This window comes from Trichechus manatus, unplaced genomic scaffold (genome assembly GCF_000243295.1).
Source record: "Trichechus manatus latirostris isolate Lorelei unplaced genomic scaffold, TriManLat1.0 scaffold00003, whole genome shotgun sequence".
Lineage (NCBI taxonomy): Eukaryota > Metazoa > Chordata > Mammalia > Sirenia > Trichechidae > Trichechus > Trichechus manatus.
Genome location: NW_004443939.1, coordinates 22,248,486 through 22,271,832, shown reverse-complemented (window position 1 = coordinate 22,271,832; position 23,347 = coordinate 22,248,486). Strand labels below are relative to the sequence as shown.

The window sequence follows — 23,347 nt, the reverse complement described above, 5'->3', positions numbered from 1 at the left end:
ACTCCCTTTAATAAGTCTTGTAAGTTTGGCTTGGTATTTACATAATCCCTTAATTTCTGTTTATCTGGAAATGACCTAATTTCACCATCATATTTGAATGAGAATTTTTCAGGATATATTTTTCTTGGCTGGCAGTATTTTTCTTTCAAGGTTTTATATATGTCATCTCATTGTCTTCTTGCTTGCATGGTTTCTGCTAAATAATGCGAGCTTAGTCTTATTGTTTCTCCTCTGTATGTGACTTTTTGTTTTTCTCGAGCTGCTCTCAGGATTCTTTGTTTGTCTTTGGTTTTAGCGGCTGTGATTATGATATGCCTTGGTGATTTTCTTTTGAGGTCTATCTTATATGGGGTTTGTTGGGCTTCTTGGATGGTCAGCTTTTCATCTTTCATGATACTGGGGAAGTTTTCTGTCAGCAATTCTTCAATGATCCTCTCTGTGTTTTCTGTTTTCTCCCCCTGTTCCGGAACTCCGATCACTTGCAGACTTTTGCTTTTGATTGTATCCCACGTAATTCTCAGGGTTTCTTCATTTTTCTTTGTTCTTGTTTCTGGTTTTTCCTCAAATGGAGTTGTACCCAAGTGTTTTTCTTCAGTTTCACTGATCCTATCTTCCATTGTTTCAAACTTGCTCCTCAGCCCTTCTATGACTCTGTCCATTTCTGAAATCTTGTTGTTTATCTTTTGTATTTCTAATTGTTGTTTTTGTATGATTTCTGGTTGTGAATTTATTTTAGCATTTTGTTCCGTATTTTTTTCTCGAATTCTTCCATTTTTTTGTCTGTATCTTCCATGAATTTGTCTGCCTTTTCCATGAGTTTGTCTATTTTTTCTCATTTTTGTCTGCTTTTTGCTTAAACTCTTGGATAATTCTGAATATTCAAGATTTGAGTTCTCTATCAGTTAGGTGTAGTGCCTTTTCTTCTATTGGAAGGTCATCTGGTGTTTTATTTTGTATGCTACTGGAACCATCCTGTCCTGTTTTTGTAAATGTTTTGATATTGTCTACTGTCTTTGGGGCATTCAGTGGTTATTTTTCTCATTTATTGATTGTAGATTTGTTTGTTTCATCGTGCTTTTTTGTTATACTTGGTTATGTCTGAGCATGCAGGTTGTACATTCTTTGTTGTTTGCTCATCTGTGGGCACGATACTTTCATCTCCTTCCCCAGTGGGCAGGTCAGTCACTCAGGTCTGATACAGCAGAGCAGGTCCAGATGAAGGAGAATTGCTGGGATGGGTTGTTTGTGGCACATACCAGGGCTGACAGGGCAGACCGGGATCAGTGCAGGGCAGGTTCTAGTAGGCCGTGCCTGTGCTGTTTGGGACTGTGATGTTCAGCACACGGTGCAGGTAGGCAGGAAGAAGGAGGTAGATTGTGATGTGTAGAGCTAAGATGGGAGTGGGAAAGATGAGAGAGAGGAGAGAGGAACAGGAGCCAAAAACCTACACAGAAACAAAAAAGAGTGCTCAGGGAGCTTGCTATTGGAGTTGAGAGATGAGAGACTGAGAAATGAGGAAAAACAAACATGAAAAAAAAAGAAATTGGTAAAAGAAATAAATGAATAAATTGAGAAACTGGAAATGAAGAAAGACATAAAGGGAATAAGAGAGAGAAGAAATCAAAACAAAGAAACAACAACAACAACAACAACAAAAAAAAAAACAAGAAAAAGAAATGCCCCCAGGGATGTCCCTGTGCGTCTGTGCAGAATAAGGGAGTAACTTCCAAGCCACGTGGTACTTCCCATCTAGAAGGGGCTCCCAGTCTGAGAAAAGAAAAAGAAAACAAACAAACAAATCAAAACAGAATAAATCAGAGGCAACAAACAAACAAACAAACAAAAAGCCCCGGGGTTCCCACCACTGTGGCGGCACGGGCCGGCAAGCAGTTTCACAGTCTAGCTGTGTTTCGCAGCCTTTCAGGAAGAAGCAAAGATGATGCATGGAGCCAGGTATTTGAGAGAAAGTAGGGGGGAGGTGGTGAGAGGTAAGGAAGATATCTATAAAAGTGGAAAAAAGCAACACCAGTAGCCAACAAAAGGCACTCAGGGAGCCGACCAGTGCAGGTGGGTGAAATCCAAGCGACACCGGGGTGAAGCTGGTGCTTCCTGGCTAAGGGACTGTGGCTGCAGAAAGCAGAGGAGCCTAAGTGGGGGTGAAGAAGGGTGGGGGGTGTGAAAGCATATATCACTGGTTGCCGGTTGTTCTGTCTCCTACTGGAAGCTCCGTGAAGCTGCTTTCTCGTACCCCCTGTTCACTGATCTCTGATAGGAGTCCAAAATGGCAGATCCATGCTGCGGTAGCAGATAGCAGACCTCTGCATGTATCTTTCCTCGCTCTCTGTTCTCAGTTTCTTATTCCTTTTGATGCTTGGCTGAGTTCTTTATCTCTTCATTTGATGCTTAGGGTTTCAGGATTGACATGTGACTGCTTAGTTTTTCTGATCTTTGCTGCAGAGGGACAGTGTGGTGCTTCTGACTATAGTGCCATGTTGCCTGGAAGTCTTCTCTAATCTTCTTAAGTTCTTCTATTGCTTTGTCTGTGTGTACCTTGGCTTGTTCTGCATTTTGCTTGATATCTTTCCTGATCTCTTAAAGAATTCTGTATATTAGTCTTTTGTATTCTACCTCTAGTGATTCCAAGCAGTTCTCTTCCCCGGAGAATTTCTTGATTCTTTGTTTTTGGAGTTTAATGAAGCCGTTTAGATTTGCTTCTTTATGTGATTTGATATTGACTATTGTTTCCGAGCCATCAATAAGTTATTATACTTACGTATTTTATCTTTGCTTACTGTGTCCTAGCTTCTTGTTTTGTTTTTTTTTTTTAATATTTTATTGTACTTCAGGTGAAGGCTTACAGAACAGATAGTTTCTCATGTAACAGTAACACACATGCTGTTTGATGACATTGGTTAACAACCCCACAACATTTCAACCCTCTAAATTCTCAACTTTTTTTTTTTTTTTTGGTGAAAATACACATAGCCAAAGATACGCCATTTCAAAAAATTTTTACATACACATTTAAGTGACATTGACTACGCTCTTCTAATTGTGCTGTTATTCTCACTTAAGATGAAGGCTTACAGGACAAAATAGTCTCCCATTTAACAGTTACTACAAATGTTTCCCTATGACAATGGTTAACAATCTCACAACACATCAACAATATCCTTACTCTACTTTGTGTTCCCTATCATCAGCTTCCTACCCCCATCCGCCTTCTGGGCCTTGTCACTGGACTCCTGTACCTCGTTACTCTCATGGTTTTACTGGGCTGTCCACTCCCAGGCTGAACAGTGAACCTCGAAGGTAACTTCACCACTGAGCTAAAAGGTTGTCTGGGGGTCATACTCTCGGGGTTTCTCCAGTCTCCTTTAGGCCAGTAAATCTGGTCTTTTTCTTTTTTTTGTGAGTTAGAATTATGCTCTACATCCTTCTCCAGCTCTGTCCAGAACCCTCTGTTGTGATCCTGGTCAGAGCAGTCAGCGGTGGTAGCCGGGCACCATCTAGCTGTACTGGACTCAGTGTGGTGAAGGTCTTGGTAGCTGTGGACAATTAGTCCTTTGGACTAATCTTTTCGTTGTATCCTGTTCTCTTCATTCTCACTTGCTCCCAAAGAGAAGAGACCAGTGGAGTATCTTAGATGGCTGCTCACAGGCTTTTAAGACCCCAGACACTACTCACCAAGGTAGAATGTAGAGCATTATCTTTATAAGTAGTGTGGTGTCATGCCAATTGAGCTAGATGTTCCCCGAGACCATGGTCCCCAGAGCCGTCCGTCCAGCAACTCAGTCCCTCGGGGATTGTTTTGTTTTGATATGCCCAAATAGACTGCTCATGTGAACTAGTTTGATTATTGGCACCTTTGAAGCTCAAACGTCCTGTCACCAGGTGGTTAGATCTTTTACTGGGTATGTGAGCCCAGGAGTCTGTTTACTTTTCTTGTATGGATTCAGCTCAGGTGTGCAGGTAGTCAGTCACCAACTACATGGTGTAGCTCTCACCTACAGTCCTAGACAGGCAGGGGTGATTGGAGTAGGCACAGGTATCTGGCTGCAGTAGAGTGGTCATGCACTGAACAAGGCAGGGGGCTGACAGCTGCCCTTGCGTGTCTGGGAGGAAAGTGTGTCCCTATTACCAAGAGCATGTAGGTGGATGGATTTGGCAGCCAGCCTATAGGCACCCAATGCTGTTGGCTATAAGGACTGTAAGGCACCACTTATTCTTGGACACCTGTCATGGGTGGCTAGGTGGCCTGGGTAGAGCCACCAGTCCTCAGGCCCCTGATGTGGGTAGGTGAGGACCCTGCTTAATGGGCATAGCAGTGTCAAATATCATGAACCTGCCACCTCACCATATAGCTGATACAGTTGAAGTTAGTCTTCACATATATACCTTGTTGTACTATGGTAATGAGGGCCTGCACTGTTGAAATGGGCCCACACAGGTCTATGAAGAGATGAAAGGCATTCAAAGTCCATGGACCCCTTATGCCTTTGCCTATGCAAAGCTGTGCATACCCTGAGTTCCTGGCTTAGGGGAGCTGGCAGATTATTTTTTCCTGTTTGTTAATTTGTTCCCTTTCCAAGGCCAGGAGAATGGCTCAGGGTGCGTGCTGGGTCCTACTTCCTACCCAGGGGACTCAGCAGTCACTGAAGCCAGCCTGGGAACCTGAGCAGAGCAGGGAGAGAGCTGGTAAATGGGAAAGAGGTTTTTCCCAAAGGGGGTGTTTTTTGATCCACGTGGTAGATCAGACGCATATACTTATCTTTTACCGAGTGAGTGTCGCTTTTCACTGGTTCTGGAGGCCCAAGACTCTGCTGCTGGGTCTCTCCTGATGTGGAAAATGCATCTCATGCACCACTTCTTGCCTCACGGCACATGACAACTGATCCCTTCTGAAGGATGCTGGCTCCCTCTGGGTCAAGTCTGACAACTCCTTGCTGCTTCTGAACCATCTCTCCCTCCCCCTGCCACTTAGTCCAATTCCTCAACTTTGCCTTTGATGTTCAGGGCTCCTAGATTGTCATATATAATTGATTCACTTGTTTTTTTAGGTCTTTGTTGTAAGAGGTACCACGGGAAGTGTCTGACTACTCTGCCATCTTGGCCCCGCCTCTCATGACATCTTATTAAACTCCTCTTGGGTGATCTTGTTCCTCAGATCTACATTTAAAATTTGGGTCACCTGCCAATCTGTCGCTTGCCCTACTCAATATTAAGACTTTACAGTAACTGCACTGTTGAACTTCCCTGATTGTTTACCACTGAGGTTACTATTGTTTCAACCACCTTCAGGCTCTGCTCCAAATAAAGTCAGCTCCTTCCAGCTATGAAGATGGCAGTCCTCCCAGCCTGCCCTGCCTAGTAGAATTGTTACACCAAGTAGGTGGGATGGTAGCAGTGGTGGCAGGACTAAAATGCTACATATTACCTCTGTTCTTTGAGATTTAGTACATTTTATTTAATAAGAACTTGACAATTAGTTGAATGCCTTTGATCTACTTCTAGTCTTAACATTTTTTTTTTTACAATTGCCCAGTTTTACCATTTTTTTTGGAATAAGGATTTGCTAAGTTACTCATCTATTCAGATATCCCACAATTTTTAATAATTGGTTTTTACAGTTCAGATACTCTTACTTCAATAAAATTAGAAATAAATCATAAAAAGATGACAAATATTTCCTTGGAAGTTAAGAAATACTTTATAAATCATCATTGGATCAGAAATTTAAATTTAAACTATAAAAAATTTTAATAAGGGTGTAATTTGATACAAAACAAATAGGATACAGCTGAAAATGTAGTTATAGAAAAATTTAGAGCTTTTAAAAATTAACTTAAAAAGACAACAAAAATAAATTTAAAAGTTTAGGATAGGGAATTAATAATGTTAACAGCTGAATTAAAAAAAAACTATAACTAGGAAAATATGACTGTATAAAACTAATTGTATAATTCTCTGGAAAGACCAATTAAATGGATAGGCCCACCCAATTAAAAAAAAAAGTGAGAAAAGTAGTAAGAAAGAAGATAAATTTGATCCTGATTATTGGTAGATTCTGTATTTACAAGTTCACCTACTCAATAAAATTTATTTGTAACTACTAAATCAATAATATTCATGATGTTTTTGCAGTCATTTGTAAACATGTACAGAGTGGTGACGAATTTGAGTCACTTGACACACGTTCCCAGCAAAGATCGAACAAGGTGACACTCTGCCTTCTTATTTCAGATCTCATACAAGGTGTCTTTTTTGCGGTACATTTAGTGCCACATTTCTTACATTTATGTGTTTTTTATTGGTTATTTCTCTGTTTAAAATGGCCTCCAAGCATAGTGCTGAACTGCTGTCTAGTGTTCCTAAGCACAAGAAGGCTTGGCTGTACCTTACAGAGAAAATACATGTTTTAGATTGGTTTCATTCAGGCATGAGTCATAGTGCTGTTGGCCACAAATTTAATTTTAATGAATCAACAATATATATTAAATAAAGTGTTTTAAAACAGAAAAACACATAAAATAAGGTTATGTGTTGATCAGTTAATGAAAATGTTGTGACAAGAGGCTCATGGGAACCTAACTCTGTATTTTGCCTGGGAGCAATAGTTCAGTATTTGTTAATTCAGTGTTAGTGCCAACTTTGTAGAACATAACTATTGTGAATAAGGAGAATCAACTGTGTAACCAAATAAGATTTAAAAATATATCAATGACTAGTAGGTGAAATTCTATGGCCAAAAAATTAAAATCTAGAGTAAAACTTCTCAAGCATTTTGCTGTGAAACACTGATATTCCCAGATTATGGCTTAGCAGTCAGGGCAAGCCTGGGGCAGCAATAATCCACTATACTTCTTGGCAGGTCATTTCTAGCTATAAGTTGCTTTGTGTTCATTAGTAAGCAAGCAATATCATTTTCTTTATGTTCCATGACACGAAAAGGTTTAGAATGTACTTATCTACCAGAACAGAGTGATATATAAGCAGTGTATACTATTATAATTGACGAAGAAAAATGTAATATCTTTATAGACCATTAAGCAAATGAAAAATTTTTTAAAGGCAGTATGCTCAGATACCTGAGTTTTGTCTAACCTTTAACAAACAAGATTACAATGTTATTTAAACTATTCTTGCCCATAGGAAAATATTTTCAAAACATCAGTTCATTTTATAAAGTTTATGTAATTAAAGTCATGTAATTTAATTCTAAAACACTCAATCTCAGAAATATGTATATATATGAAAATTAAACATTAATAAATCATGTTCAGCAATATATTAGAAGTTTAATAAATCATGACCAGTAGGGTTTATTCCAGGAATGGAGGTATAGTAAAAAGGGAACTTATCAACATAATTCATTGTAATAATATATTAAAGGAAAAAATAGGATCATATTAAGTGCCTAAAAATTAGTTTAATAAAATTCAGCAGCCATTCCTAATAAAAATGATAATAAAATAGGACTGAGCTATTTACTGAATACCATCAGCAAACATTATACTAAAATTTGATATGCTAATACCATGTAATGGTTAAGATTGTGCGTCACCTTGGCTGGGTCATGATTCTGTGTTTAAATGTGATCACTCCCATGATTGAATATACTGTGAGTAGCCAATCAGATGAAAGGGAGTTTCCTTGGGGGTGTGGCCTGCATCTGAATATAAGAAGATGTTCTGGCTTTTTGCTCACTCTGTATCCTGCGGCTGCCTCCTGTCATCTCATCTCTGGTTCTTGGGACTTGAGCTATCAGCTTATCTGCCGAACTTGGGATTTGTCAATCTTCACAGCCTGTGAGCAGAGCCCTGCTCTCTGACCTGCCGATCTTGGGTTTGCCAGCCCCTGCAGCTACGTGAATCAGGAGAAACCTTGTGGTCTTGCCTGCTTATCTTGGAATTCATCAACCTTCACAACCTGTGCGTGGGAGCCCCACTCTCCATCCTGCTGATCTTGGGCTCACCAGCTTCGGTGGCTGTGTGACTTGGGAGAGGCCTCTACCCTGATCCATGGACTTGGAACATTCTAGCCTCTACAATCGTGTAAGCTGTTTCCTTGATACACACACACACACACACACACACATATATACACGCTTTACTGGTTTTGCTTCTCTAGCGAACCCAGCCTAAGACATACCATAAAAAAACAAAAATAAAACCCACAGAATTCTTAACATTGTTTTGGTGTTTCAAGTTAGTGCCATAAAATAGTAAGGTAAATCAGGCCATATCTTAGAAAATAAGAAAGAAATTATACTTTTACATGATGTATTTGTATACCTAGAAAATCAAAGATATCCTAATAGAATTAATAAATTCATTTGACTGGTGGTTTCATACAAGTACTTATACATAGAAATAGATAGTTTTTCTCTATATTAACAAAACTTCAATAGAAGAGCAATGGAAAAAATGATAAGCTGTTGTTCATTTTACAATGGAAAAGAACTGAAAGGTGGCACTACATTGCAACTAACCATTTTCTTGTGGGGACAAAGCTGATGACTAAGTACATAATAGGACAACTACTCTCTTTTAAATTAATAACTATTTGAAATATGGATCTTTATAAGTTTTACACTTTATGCTTATGCATTTTATCACTTATTAATGGTATATTACATGTTATCATAAAACCTCAATACGTTTCATAATGGCTTGAAAACTTACATTAATATGTTAAAGTCCTTTGCAGACAATATTTTGAAAGCATTTTCAATCTATGTATGTTCTTTCTCAGTAAAAAATTACTGTGCTCAACACTTCCTTTGAAATCTGATGCTCACTTCTCAATACTTTTTTTTTGAACTCAGGTAATTAACAGCAAACTTTGAGGACTCAAACTTAATTTTTAAAATCATCTTATATTTTTATTATTAATAACACCCATGTATTGAATAGTGAACTAATAATCCATTAATTTACTTTATTTGATTTCACAGAGAGCAATACCATTTTTTTTTCATTTAATAGCTTAATCTATTGCCTGACCCTTAAACCTATCTAAGGGGAGATGCATTGGATCTAGTGACTGTCTAAGAATGGATTATGCGTACTCTGTCTGGGACTGGATATTTATTCAATATAATTTTGGATTGAGCCTGTCTTGCCAAACTCAGGGTGAATTACTGCACTGGAAATTATAGTTATAGATTCTGGAGACTCCTAATCAGTAAGGTTTATTGCTTAGAATTTGATTTGGTTTAATTATGAAGTAAAAGTTTAGACACGTTTTAATAACTTTAATGTAACTTTTTGAGCCCGAGCTTGGAAATTTAGAAAATTCCTTCCATACTTTCAAAGTTTGAGACTTTCGCCCCTACTAATCATTAACAGAAAATGTGGAAGAGGTAAAAGTAGAATGGTCAATCGGATTACTGTGAAATTCTAGGGACCAACACTGAGCATTTTGTATTCTATGACAAAAGTGAGTCTGTAAAGACATAAAGTAGGTTAGTGGTTGCCCAGGACTGAGGGAAAATGGGGAATGACTGCTAATGGGTAGGAGGCTTCTTTTTTGGAATGATTAAAATGTTCTAAAATTAGATTGTGGTGAGGGGTGCACAACTCTGTGACTATTATTAAAATCCCTTGAATTACACATTTATTTAAGGTTTAGTTTATTCTTTTTTTTCCAATATATTAAGGTGAAAGGTAGGTTATTGATTTGAAACGATTCATTCTTCATTTTAAATATACGTGTTAATATCAATGAATTTCCCTGTGAGCCTTGCTTTAGCTGCATCCTGTAAGTTTGGCATGTGAGGTTTCATCTTTCATTCATCTCAAAGTAGTTTCTAGTTTCCCTTGTGATTTTTTTCTTTGGCCTATTGGTTCTTTAGAAGTGTGTTATTTAGTTTTCACATATTTGTGAATTTCCCATTATTTTTACTTTCAACCTACCTGTATCTTTGAATCTTAAGTGTTTCTCCAATAGATAACTTGGATCTTGCTCTTTTAAAACCAGTTTGAAAATCTCTGCCTTTTGATTGGATTGTTTATTCCATTCACATTTAATATTTTTATTAATACATTTGGATTATGCTTGCTGCTTTCTTTTGCTTTGTATATGTATCATATGTTTCATTCCTTTTGTCCTTCTTTACTGCTCTTGTTGCATTAAGTGAATATTTTCTAGTCTGACATTTAAATTCCTTTAATGCTTTTTTTTACTTTATAGTTATTTTCTTTGTGGTTTTCTAGGGCTTACCATATACATTGTAACAAAATCGCCTTCAAATTTATAATAACTTAAATCCAGTGAAATAGAGAAACATTATTCCTATATAGTTCTATTCCCTCTTTCTCCTTTTTGTGCTATTAGCATTATACATATTACTTCTATATATTACAAACCCAAAAGTACATTATTATAATTATCACTTTATAAAATTTTATGTCTTTTAAAGAAGCTAAGAGAAGAAAGGAGGGCAAGTACATATTCATAGAGTTCACTATATTAGACTTTCTATTTACCATTTCTAGTTCTCGTCATTTATTTTTGTGCATTTGAGTTACCATCTGTTGTCAGTCCATTACTCCAAAACAGCTTTGCTCCCACCGTTCTCCTTTGTACATTTATTGTCACATATATTACATTTCTATGTGATATAAATCCAAAAATATAATTATGTATATATTTTTTTACAGTTGGTTTTTTAATTAGTTAAGAGAAGAAAGGAGAAGAAATATGGATTAATATTGTTTTATAACTACATAATTACCTTTACCAGCACTTTTTTTTTTTCATGTGGACTCAAATTACTGTTGAGGGCACTTTCAGCCTGAATAACTTTTCTTTAGTTTGTTTTTTAAGATGTATCTGCTAGCAAAGGACTCTCTTAGTTTTCATTTATTTGGGAAAATTTTTATTTTGTCTTCAGTTTTGTGAGATAATTTTACTGAATATAAGATTCCTGGTTAGTAGTTTTTTGTTTCTGTTTTTTCTTTGAGCAATTTTAATAAGTTATTCATTATCTTCTGACCTCCATTGTCTCTGATGAGAAGCTAGTGGATAATCTTATTGGGGTTTCCTTGTAGTGACTAGTTGTTTTTCTCTTGCTATTTTCAAGGTTTCCTCTTTGTCTTCTGATTTAAATGTTTTTACTACGATATGCCTGGTTGTGGATCTGTCCTGTTTGTAGTTTGTTGGCCACTACCCATATAAACATTATGATAAAAAAGAAATGGAAGTTGTTAAGGATTTTATTCTACTTGGATCAACAATTAATAATAGGAACATGGAATGTACAAAGTATGAATCTAGGAAAATTGGAAAAGGTCAAAAATGAAATGGAACACATAAACATTGATATCCTAGGCATAAGTGAGCTGAAATGGACTGGTATTGACCATTTTCAGACAATCATATGCTCTACCGTGCTGGGAATGATGATTTGAAGAGGAATTACATTGCATTCATTGTCAAAAAGAGTATTTCAAGATCTATCCTGAAGTAAAATGCTGTCGGTGATAGAATAATATCCATATGCCTACAAGGAAGACCAATTAATATGAATATTATTCATATTTAATTAACTAACCACTAAAGCCAAAGATGCAGAAATCAAAGATTTTTACCAACTTATGCAGTCTGAAATTGATCAAACGTGCAATCAAGATGCATTGATAATTACTGGTGATTGGAACGCAAAAGTTGGAAACAAAGAAGAAGGATCTGTAGTTGGGAAATATGGCCTTGATGACCAGGAAGCATCAAAAAGAAGATGGAAAGAATACTCAGAGTCACTGTACCAAAAAGAATTAATTGACATTTAACCATTTCAGGAGGTAACACATGACAAGAATCAATGGTACTGAAGGAAGAAGTCCAAGCTGCACTGAAGACATTGGCTAAAAACAAGGCTTCAGGAATTGATGGGATACCAGTTGAGATGTTTCAACAAACAGATGCAGCAGCACTGAAAGGGCTCACTGGTCTCTGACAAGAAATTTGGAAAACAGTTATCTGGCCAGCCGACTGGTAGAGATCCATATTTATGCCTATTCCAAAGAAAGGTGATCCAACAGAATGCATTATCAAACACTATCAATAATATCACACACAAGTAAAATTTTGCTGAAGATCCTTCAAAAGCGGTTGCACCAGGACATCAACAGGAAACTGCCAGAAATTTAATCCAGATTCAGAAGAGAACGTGGAATGAGGGATATCAGTGCTGATGTCAGATGGATCCTGGCTGAAAGTACAGAATACCAAAAAGATGTTTATGTGTATTTTATTGACTGTGCAAAGGCATTTAACTGTGTGGATCATAACCAATTATGAATAACATCATGAAGAATGGGAATTCCAGAACACTTAATTGTGTTCATGAGAAACCTGAACATAGACCAAGAGGCAGTTGCTAGAACAGAACAAGGAAATACTGCATGGTTTAAAGTCAAGAAAGGTGTGTATCAGGGTTGTAGCGTTTCACCATACTTATTCAATCTTTATGCTGAGCAAATAATCAGAGAAGCTGGACTATATGAAGAAGAACGGGGCATCAGGATTCGAGGAGGACTCATTAACAACCTGCAGTATGCAGATGACACAACCTTACTTGCTGAAAGTGAAGAGGACTTGAAGCACTTACTGATGAAGATCAAAGAGCGTAGCCTTCAGTATGGATTACACCTCAACATAAAACAAAAATCCTCCTGACAGGACTAATAAGCAACATCAGCATAAATGGAGAAAAGACTGAAGTTGTCAAGAATTTCATTTTACTTGGATCCACAATCAACACCCATGGAAGCAGCAATCAGGAAAACAAACAATGCATTGCATGGGGCAAATCTGCTGCAAAAGACCTCTTTAAAGTGTTAAAAAGCAAAGACGTCACTTTGAAGACTAAGGTACACCCAACCCAAGCCATGAGATATTCAATCGCCTAATATGCATGCGAAAGCTGGACAATGAATAAGGAAGATTGAAGAAGAATTGATGCCTTTGAAATATAGTGTTGGTGAAGAATATTGACTATACTGTGCACCACCAGAAAATGAACATATCTGTCTTGGAAGCAATACAGCCGGAATGCTCCTTAGAAGCAAGGATGGCGAGACTTAGTCTCATATACTTTGCACATGTTGTCAGGAGGGACCAGTCCCTGGAGAAGGATATCATATTTGGTAAAGTAGAGGGTCAGTGAAAAAGAGGAAGACCCTCAATAAGATGCATTAACACAGTGGCTACAGCAGTGGGCTCAAGCATAAACAAGATTATGAGGAAGGTGCAGGACCTGGCAGTGTTTCTCGTTCTGTTGTACATAGGGTCACTATGAGTTGGAACCAACTCGACTGCACCTAACAACAACGTTGATATTTTCTATTTGAAGAGACATTGTCATCAGACCTTCTTTTATGAATTTAAACTTGCCTTTGTTTGAATATATTTATAATAGTGGCTTTGAAGTCCTTGTTAATTTGTTATCTGTCAAAGGCAGTTTCTGTTGCCTGCTCATTTTTTGTGTATGGGTTACATTTTCATGGTTCTTTGGATGTCTTATAAGTTTTTGTTGTGGTTGAAAACTGGATATTTTAGATAATACATTGTAATAACCCTAGACATTAGTACTACCATCACCCCAGGACTTATTGTTGTTTGCTTGGTTATTTGTTCAGTGACTTTTGTTGGACTATGTTAGTGAAGTCTGTTTCCCCCAAAGTGTTAGCCACTGATACCACTTCTTAGAGGGTGCACCATTGGACATGCTCACTGTCACCTTGGGATGACAGTGGTTTTTTCAGGGCTCTCTTTGACTGTCTGTTTCTCTGATGTCTCTATTAAGCTATCTGCCTTCTTTGATGTAACACCCAGCTCTCAGCCTCCGCTAATCGCCAGCTGATCTCTCTATCGTTTTTGCAATGGCCTGGTACACAGATTGCTTCTCAGTCTGATCAGTTTTAATTTGCACCCCTTTACAGAGGTCATCTTTGAAGCCAATGTTTGAGGTTTATTCTGATCCCAGAAGGGCTCTTCTTAGCTGTCTCTTCCTGGTCTCTGTGGTAAACTTCTAACTGGTCTATGGGTTAGCTTTTTGCTCTTGTGGAACTACCAAAACCAAACCAAACTCATTGCATCGAGTTGATTCTGACTCATAGCAACCCTATAGGATAGAGTAGAACTGCCCCATAGGCTTTCCAAGGAGCAGTGGTGGATTCGAACTGCTAACCTTTTGGTTAGCAACCAAGCTCTTAACCACTGAGCCACCAGGGCTCCAGTGCTGCTACCAGTCACCACAATATCCATTGTTTTCAAGAGCACCCTTGGGCTTGAACTTCCCCACACTCTGCTCCAAATAAACTCAAAGAAAACCTATAACACTATTCTGGAGCTGATGCTGGAGACAGTAGCTCACTCTCAGAGAAGTGAGTCATTTTCCTTCATATGCAGAGTGCTAAGCTGGGGTTGGCAGACATTGGCCTTCTCAGCTTGCCTGTCCTGCTGTGGAATCTCCACCCTATAAGTAAGTTGGGACAAAGGTAATCAGGGCTCCAGTATTCTTGACTTATTGCACCTGGTCTAGAGCTTCTATCTTACTAGTGGGGGCTGGGTGGAGGAAGAGATCCCCAAACCTCTCAGCCTCTGCAACACAGAGCTAGGCAGGGGGAGTGAGAAATGCTGGTACCCTGCTTCTCCTGGGGAGATATTGTAGCCATCAGTTAGGACCAGGAGGAGAGGGATCCTATGTTCTTGAAGTGAAGTTTACATCATGCTGAATTGGGGTGGTGGGATGGAGGGAGGGAACGAGTTGTGGTTTAAATACCACAGAAATTCACTGTTCTTACTGAGATTTAGTAGATATTCTTGAATATATGTTTCTTCATTTGCTGTATGCCCTTTGGACAATTTCCAGAGAATTTTAAAATTTTAAATGCTTTTTTTAAAAATAACTTTCACCAGTTATTGTTATTTCACTGGGGAGAGAGTCTACAAGCTCCTTGCATTTCCATTCCAGAAATTTTCCCCCAAAATTATCCTTTTTAAAGCCACTCTTCTGCTCAAAACTCTGAAATAACTTTCCATCTCACTGACCTTCTGTGTGTTCCTCAAATATGTCAAGTGTGTTCCTGCCTCACTAAACATGCTTTTTTGCCTGGCCTTTTACACTTGCTCCTTGCTCTGGTATAATTCTCTGAGATGCCCACTACATCTTATCTCTTCTCAGAGATACTATTCCAGACTATCCTATGTAAAAAGCAGCTCATTTATCCCTCCCACTCCGTATTCCCTTTATGCTTCTTTATTTTTCTTTAATAATTTAACTGTAATCATAACTACTTGCCAAATTATATATTTAGTGTTTTATTTCTATATTTTTATCTGTATGCATTATAGAATGTAAGCTCCTAGAACCTCAGGATATGATGTCATTTGGCAATAGGGTCATTGCAGATGTAATTAGTTAAGATTGCATTAGATTTGGAGAGTGCTAAGAAACCAACTTATTTTGAAAACTGGTAAATAAGGGAAAGAATTTTAAAAAAGATTACATTAGAGTCATTAGGGTGGGGCCTAACCTCTTTATGACTAATGTTCTTATAAGAAGAGGAGAAGATACTGAGAGACAGATACAGAGGGGAGAGAGCCATGTGAAGACAGAGACAGAGATTGGAGTTATACTACCTCAAGCCAAGGAGTGCCTGGGGCTACCAGCAACTGGAAAAGATAAGAAAGGATCTTCTCTTAGAGCCTTCTAACAGAGCATGGCCCTTTAACACCCTGAATTCAGATTTATAGGCTCCAGAACTATGAAATGATGATTTTCTGTTTTAAGCAACTCACTTTGTGGTAATTTGTTATGGCAGCCCTGGGAAACTAGATTGTCAATAAAAATATGTTGAATGAAGGGATGACTAGATGGAGGCCACGTGAAACCTCTGAGAAATGGGACAACTGTGTTCCTTGGAGTAATTTTATTTTACTTTTATTATTGAATAATAATGATAATGGTAAACGTCCTAACCGGTTAATTATTTTAATCAGAATTATTTTATTTAATCACATAGAATTTTTATTGATTTTTGGTAAATCTCCATGATATTGAAGTGGTTTACTTTGATGCTCTCTTACAGAGATTTTTAAATAAAGATTGCCTTTTCTGCATCTATTTATATTATCATACTCTTTTCCTCCATTAATTTGTTGATGTAATGAATTTTGCGATACTTGATTGTAGAGTACTTTTTATTCTTTGCTTACATTACTGGATTATTTTCACTAATATTTAGAATGTTTGCATCTATATTCAAAGATGGGAGCTCTGGCGGCACAGTGGTTAAGCATATGTCTGCTAACCAGAAGGTTGGTAGTTTGAATTCACCAATGACTCCTTGGAAACTCTATGCAGCAGTTCTACTCTGTCCTACAAGGTTGCTATGAGTCAGAATTGACTGGACAGCAATGGGTTTTATTCAAAGATGAGATTGGTCTATGGTTTCTTTTTATTGCCTCCTTAGACCAAGTGGGTATCCAGTACAGTCTTGAGTAGGTTTAGTGAGAGAAGACATCTTTGCCTTAATTTTCATCTGACAACGGCAAGCATTTAGTATTTCACCATTAAGTATTATATTAGTTTGTAGATGCCATTTATCAGGTAATATTTTGGACATATCAGGTTAAATAAAACATAGTATTAAAATTAATCTCACCTATTTGTTTTTACTTTTTTTTTAGTGTAGCTAATATGAAATTTAGAATTATTTTCTGGCTAACATTATATTTCTGTTGGACAGAACTACTCTAGTGTGTCTTTGCTGGGTGGAAATAAAATGTTACTTCTCCATTGTGAAGGGAAAAAAAAAAGAAATCAAATATATCTTTATAAATAATTCAGTCATGTTCTCCTTGCCGTTATATTTTAAAATGCATAGCCAGATTTAACTATAAGACTTGTTTGGAAATTCATGGTATCAAGGACTTCTCAGCATTCTTTTATCCTCTAATGAACGTTGATGAACAATTTAAGTACCTAAATAGTATTAGATAGTAATCAGATGAAAACAAATATTACATTAAATTTAACACTATGTTTTCTAAAATGTAAATGAACTCATGAGTAGTTTTCTCATTTTCTTTTTTTTTTCCCACAAAAAACTAATTGACAATGTTTTTCCACTCTATATAGCCACTTATTTTTGTGTAAAAAACATCAGGAAAAACTTACTAAGAGTTGTGAAACAAAATGGATTTATATATACAAAGAATATGAAGATAAACTCCTTAAAGATCTCTTTTTTAAACCTGAAACTGATATAAAAGGAACATTTACACATTGGAAATATGTAAGTATAATCAGTTTATCATTTTTTTTGCAATATTTTTATTTAAGATGCTGTAGTTATAATTCATGTAGCATTAGTAAGAATTTCTTAAATCTCTTTTAAATATCTGTTAGTATATTATTAATGTTCTGGTTTAAATTTTCCTGAAGTGAGAAAATTATATAATAATGTATTACAGATGTAATTTTGGTGATGCATTAATTATTTTACCACACCATTTTATAATTTATGCTTTGTATATGTAAATTATTTTATTTTCACTTGTTTAGTTTTCAAGCAGTTATTAATCATAATGTAAAACCTTTTCTCAGTGATTGAAGACATAAATATTTAGTTTATTAAGGCTGATAATTCTATGTATAGTGTAACATTCACTCAGTGTTTTATGTCAAATCTCTTATTGCTTTGAGGACACAATGGGAATGGGAAGAAACTTACTTACATTTATTGAATGCCTACTATGTGCCCTACATTGTGCTATATATTTTACATGTGGTATATAATTTATTCTTCACAACACTGTATGTCAAGCATTTTTAATTTCATTTTTATAAATAGGAGACTAAGTCTTGGTGAAGTTAATTTAGCTTACCAAAAGTCACAGCTAATTGACATAGCTAGGATTTGACTCCAGGTCTTACAGACTCACAGAGTTGGTGTTTTTCTATTTTTAGTGTTTTGTTTTAATTTGGACCTTAGGTAATGGCACAAATGAAGGCTATGGCATTGTAGTAGTATTAACTGGAGTGAACTTTTCATAAAACATTGTGTTTGCAATTAAAAAAAACAAAAACTCCTTTGTATGCGGACCTCTTCCAGAGTAGCTTGGGCTACAAATGTTTCTATTACATTAACATGATTAGAAAGGATGACAATAGGTACAGACTGTCATTAGTCTGATTTCAACAGAAATGAGAATCTGTGTTCTAGATATAGTTCAAGAATGTCTTCAGCCCATAAATCTCAAAGAGTTACACATTGAATAAAACATAGGTTTTAAATGTAGATGTATCCTGTTCAAAACTTTTCCCTCATCAGTACTCAGTGAGAACAGTGTTAATTTGCTCCAGATGGTAGGATGTTCTATCAAGGTATGAATTTCATTTGACGGGTGTTTTGACCCTATATGTATAAAGTAAGCTAATTGATTTCAGGGAATGCCACCTGCTTTTTTATATGCTTTATACACAGAAGACTATCAGTGAATATTGTATACTGATAACCAGTTTGGATATATATAATATATTGACATATAATTGTGTATAAGTATATACGTATTCATATGTGTAAATTATGTATGCATATATTTGATACATGTATTGTGTTATGGCAAGTGACTGTTATTATATATGCATGATAGGAATAACATTCTTATTACAAAGGTTATTTTATTTAATATCCATTAAGTTACATAGACTGTATCATTGTTAGGGCTTTGGAAGTATTTTGCATGTTATGAAATTTTTGGTGTAAAATATATTTATTATAAGGAGTTTTCTAAAGGTCTTTCATATCTGAAATAATTCTGCTAATCACATCACTATTAATTTCAGTTTTTAGGAACTGTTCTTTTGTATTCTAGAATACGTATATTGTCATATGCTTTTTCATTGTTTATAGCCACTATTTATAGAACATTATGTGAGTTGTATCCAGCTCATTTTTTAAAGTAATTGAAATTATTTTGTATTATGAGATTTATTTTCTGAAGAAAGTTTCCTTCTTTTGTATAAAAATGTCTGTCAGTCTTCTACTGGCTTCACTCATTTTTTCTTCAGCTCACTTGGTTGATACACTGTTATTTTTACCACTCATCTGCCTAGTCTCTTGTGACTTGGAGCTTGGTTTATTACCACTACAGTGAGAAAACTGATACCAGAATTGCCTGAGGGAACCTAGGATCCCAGAAACTTTATAAGAGTAAGGAAATAGGGAAAGAGTTGGAACAGGATGGCAGGGGGATAAGAAGACATCAGCATTTAATACTGGGAGTTCACAAAAAACATGCTGTGTGCAAAGCAATGGAAAGAATTAGCCAAGTATTAGCCAAGAATGGCATTGGGGTTTAGTAAATAGATGAAGTAAGCAATATCTGAATCTGCTTCTATGTTGGAAGAAATGTGCTTGGTCCAAAGGACTGAAAACTTCCCATGACCATGGTAACGAAAAGTGGAAAGAACCAGAGGAGTGAGTTAAAGCCACATTCATTTAGGAAATGCCATCTTGCAAAGCCAGAAAGTCCAAATAAACATCCAGAGTGTATGGAGCAAGAATAAACTGTAAATGAGATACAGTCCAAAAGTCAGAAGCTATGAGAAGAGAATCTGGAAAAACTAGACCAGAGTAGAAGAAATTGAGGATCTGGAACAATTACTAGGAATATTTTTTATCTTTGACTTTTAGATATTAGTCAGAGAATGGTTGCTGCTTGTGTACGTTGTTGTTGTTAGGTGCCTTCAAGTCGATTCCGACTCATAGTGACCCTATGTACAACAGAACGAAACACAGCTCAGTAATGTACCACCCTCACAATCACTGTTATGTTTGAGCCCATTGTTGCAGCCAGTGTGTCAGTCCAACTCTTTGAGGGTCTTCCTCTTTTTTGCTGACCCTCTACTTTACCAAACTTGATGTCCTTCTCCAGAGACTGGTCCCTCCTGAGAACATGTCCAAAGTATATGAGACAAAGTTTCACCATCCTCACTTCCAAGGAGCACTCTGGCTGTATTTCTCCCAAGATAGACTTGTTCATTCTTCTGGCAGTCCACGATGTATTCAGTATTTTTAGCCAACACCGTAATTCAAAGACATCAATTCTTCTTCAGTCTTCTTTATTCATTGTCCAGCTTTTGCATGCATATGAGGCAATTGAACATATCATGGCTTGGGTCAGGGTCACCTTAGTCCTCAAAGTGACATCTTTGCTCTTTAACACTTTCAGGAGGTCTTTTGCAGAAGATTTGCCCCATGCAATGCATCGTTTCTTCTCCTGGTTGCTGCTTCCACGGATGTTGATTGTGGATCCAAGTAAAATGAAATCCTTGACAACATCAATCTTTTCTCCATTTATCATGATGTTGCGTATTGGTCCAGTTGTGAGGATTTTTGTTTTCTTTATGTTGAGGTGTAATCCATACTGAAGACAGCAGTCTTTGATTTTCATCTGTAAGTTCTTCAAGTCCTCTTTGCTTTCAGCAAGCAAGGTTGTATCATCATAATGCAGGTTGTTGATGAGTCTTCCACAAATCCTGATGCCCCCTTCTTCTTAATATAGTCCAGCTTCTCAGATTATTTGCTCAGCGTACAGATTGAATGAGAAGGGTGAAAGGATGCAACCCTGATACACACCTTTCTTGACTTTAAACCTCTCAGTATCCCCTTGTTCTGTACCAATGACTGCCTCTTGGTCTACATACAGCCTCCTCAAGAGCACAATTAAGTGTTCTGGAATTCCAGTTCTTTGCAGTGTTATCCATAATTTGTTATGATCCACACAGTTGAATGCCTTTGCATAGTCGATAAAACATAGGTAAACATCTTTCCGGTATTCTCTGCTTTCAGCCGTAATCCATCTGACATCAGCAATGAAATCCATTGTTCCACAACCTCTTCTAAATCCAGATTGAATTTCTGCTGTCAGTGTGCTGCTGCTTTTGAATAATCTTCAGGAAAATTTTACTTGTGTGTGTATTAATAATATTGTTTGATAATTCCTACATTCTGTTGGATCACCTTTCTTTGGAATGAACACAAATACAGATTTCTTCCAGTTGGTTGGCTAGGTTTCTTCTGAATTTCATGGCATAGACTGCTCAGCACTTCCAGCACTGCATCCATTTATTGAAACATCTCAATTGGCATTCCATCAATTCCTGGAGCTTTGTTTTTCACCAACATCTTCAGTGCAGCTTGGACTTATTTCATTACCATTGGTTCTTGATTATATGATACCTCCTGAAATGGTTGAACATCGACTAATTCTTTTTGGTACAGTGACTCTGTGTATTCCTTCTATCTTCTTTTGATGCTTCCTGTGTTGTTCAATATTTTCCCCATAGAATCCTTCACTACTGCATCTTGAGGCTTGAATTTTTTCTTCAATTCTTTCAGCTTGAGAAAGTCTGAGCATGTTCTTCCCTTTTGGTTTTCCAACTCCAGGTCTTTGCACGTGTCATTATAGTACTTTACTTTGTCTTCTCGAGCCACCCTTTGAAAGCTTCTGTTCAGCTCTTTTACTTCTTCATTTCTTCCTTTTGCTTTAGCTACTGTACATTCAAGAGCAAGTTTCAGAGTTTCTTTTGACATCCATTTTGGTCTTTTCTTTCTTTCCTGTCTTTTTAATGACCTCTTGCTTTCTTCATGTATGATGCCCTTGATGTCATTGCACAGCCCGTCTGATCTTTGATCATTAGTGTTCAGTGAGTCAAAACTGTTCTTGAGATGGTCTCCAAATTGAGGTAGGATATACTCAAGGTGATATTTTGGCTCTCATAGACTTGTTTTAATTTTCTTCAGCCTCAACTTGAACTTGTATATGAGCAATCGATCGTTTGTTCCACAGTTGACCCCTGGCCTTGTTCTGACTGCTAATATTGAGTTTTTCCATCTTCTCTTTCCACAGATGTAGTAGATTTGATTGCTGTGTTTTCCATCTGGTGTGGTCCATGTGTGTAGTCACCATTTATGTTGTTGAAAAAACAAGAAGTCATTGGTCTTGAAAAATTCTATCATGTGATCTCCAGTGTCATTTCTATCACTGATGCCATATTTTCCAACTACCAATCCTTCTTCTTCATTTCCAACTTTCACATGCCATTCACCAGTAATTATCAATGCATCTTCATTGCATGTTTGATCAATTTCAGACTGCAGAAGTTGGTAAAAATCTTCAATTTCCTCATCTTTGGCATTAGTGGTTGGTGTGTAAATTTGAATAATAGTTGTTTTAACTTGTGTTCCTTGTAGGCGTATGGATATTATCCTATAACTGACAGTGTTGTACCTCAGGACAGATCTTGAAATGTTCTTTTTAATGATGAACGTAACCCTATTTCTCTTCAAATTGCCATTCGTTGTATAGTACACTATATGACTGTCTGATTCAAAATGGCCAGTAACAGTCCATTTCAGCCAACTAATGCCTAGGATATCGATGTTTATGCATTCCATTTCATTTTTGACGACTTCCAATTTTCCTAGCTTCATGCTTCGTACATTCCACATTCTGATTTTTAATGGCTGTTGCAGCTGTTCTCATTTTGAATTGTTTCACATCAGCAAATAAAAGTCCCAATAGCTTGACTCCATCCATGTCATTAAGGTAGACTTTACTTTGAGGAGGCAGCTCTTTCCTAGTCGTATTTTGAGTGCCTTCCAACCTGAGGGGCTCATCTTAAGGTGCTATGTCAGACAATATTCTGCTATTATTCAAAAATTTTTCACTGGCTAGTTTTTTGAGAAGTTGACTGCCAGGTCCTTCTTCCTAGTTTGTTTTAGTCTGGAAGCTCCACTGAAACCTGTCCACCAACGGTGACCTTGCTGGTATTTGAAATACCAGTGGCAAAGCTTCTAGTATCACATCAACACATAAGTCACCACAGTATGACAAACTGACAGACCCATGATGGCTTATGTAGATATAGAATTATGGTGGTCAATTACATCAAGTTTTAAAGAAACTTGGATATTATTATGGTGCATTTCAGGCAAATCTGGATATTATTGTGATAATTTTGCTAGGACACTACTAGCAAATCTGTTTTGACAAACCAGAAAGACCAAACCCGTGGCCATCAAGTTGATTCTGACTCATAGCAACCCTATAGGACAGAGTAGAACTGCCCCACAGGGTTTTTAAGGAGCAGCTGGTGGATTCGAACTACCAACTTTTGGTTAGCAGTTAACCACTGTGCCACTGCTGTTTTGACAAAGTCAGTCCTTTTCCTCAGAGGTTACTTAGAAAAATACATGTACAGGCAGCAATAGCAAAACAAAGCAGTTCCTCACTGGGGCTTTGGCCTCAAATTTCATTTCAAAATTTT

The 23,347-nt window shown here is 37.0% G+C and overlaps 1 protein-coding gene across 1 annotated transcript in view; it reads left to right on the top strand.

Moving 5' to 3' along the window:
* Window positions 1–23,347, top strand: part of LRRIQ3 (leucine rich repeats and IQ motif containing 3) — a 225,712-nt gene that overhangs the window by 88,831 nt on the left and 113,534 nt on the right. Inside the window, 1 exon segment of the mRNA XM_004369135.2 lies at window positions 17,150–17,306. Within this exon segment, the coding sequence (XP_004369192.1) occupies window positions 17,150–17,306 (157 nt within the window).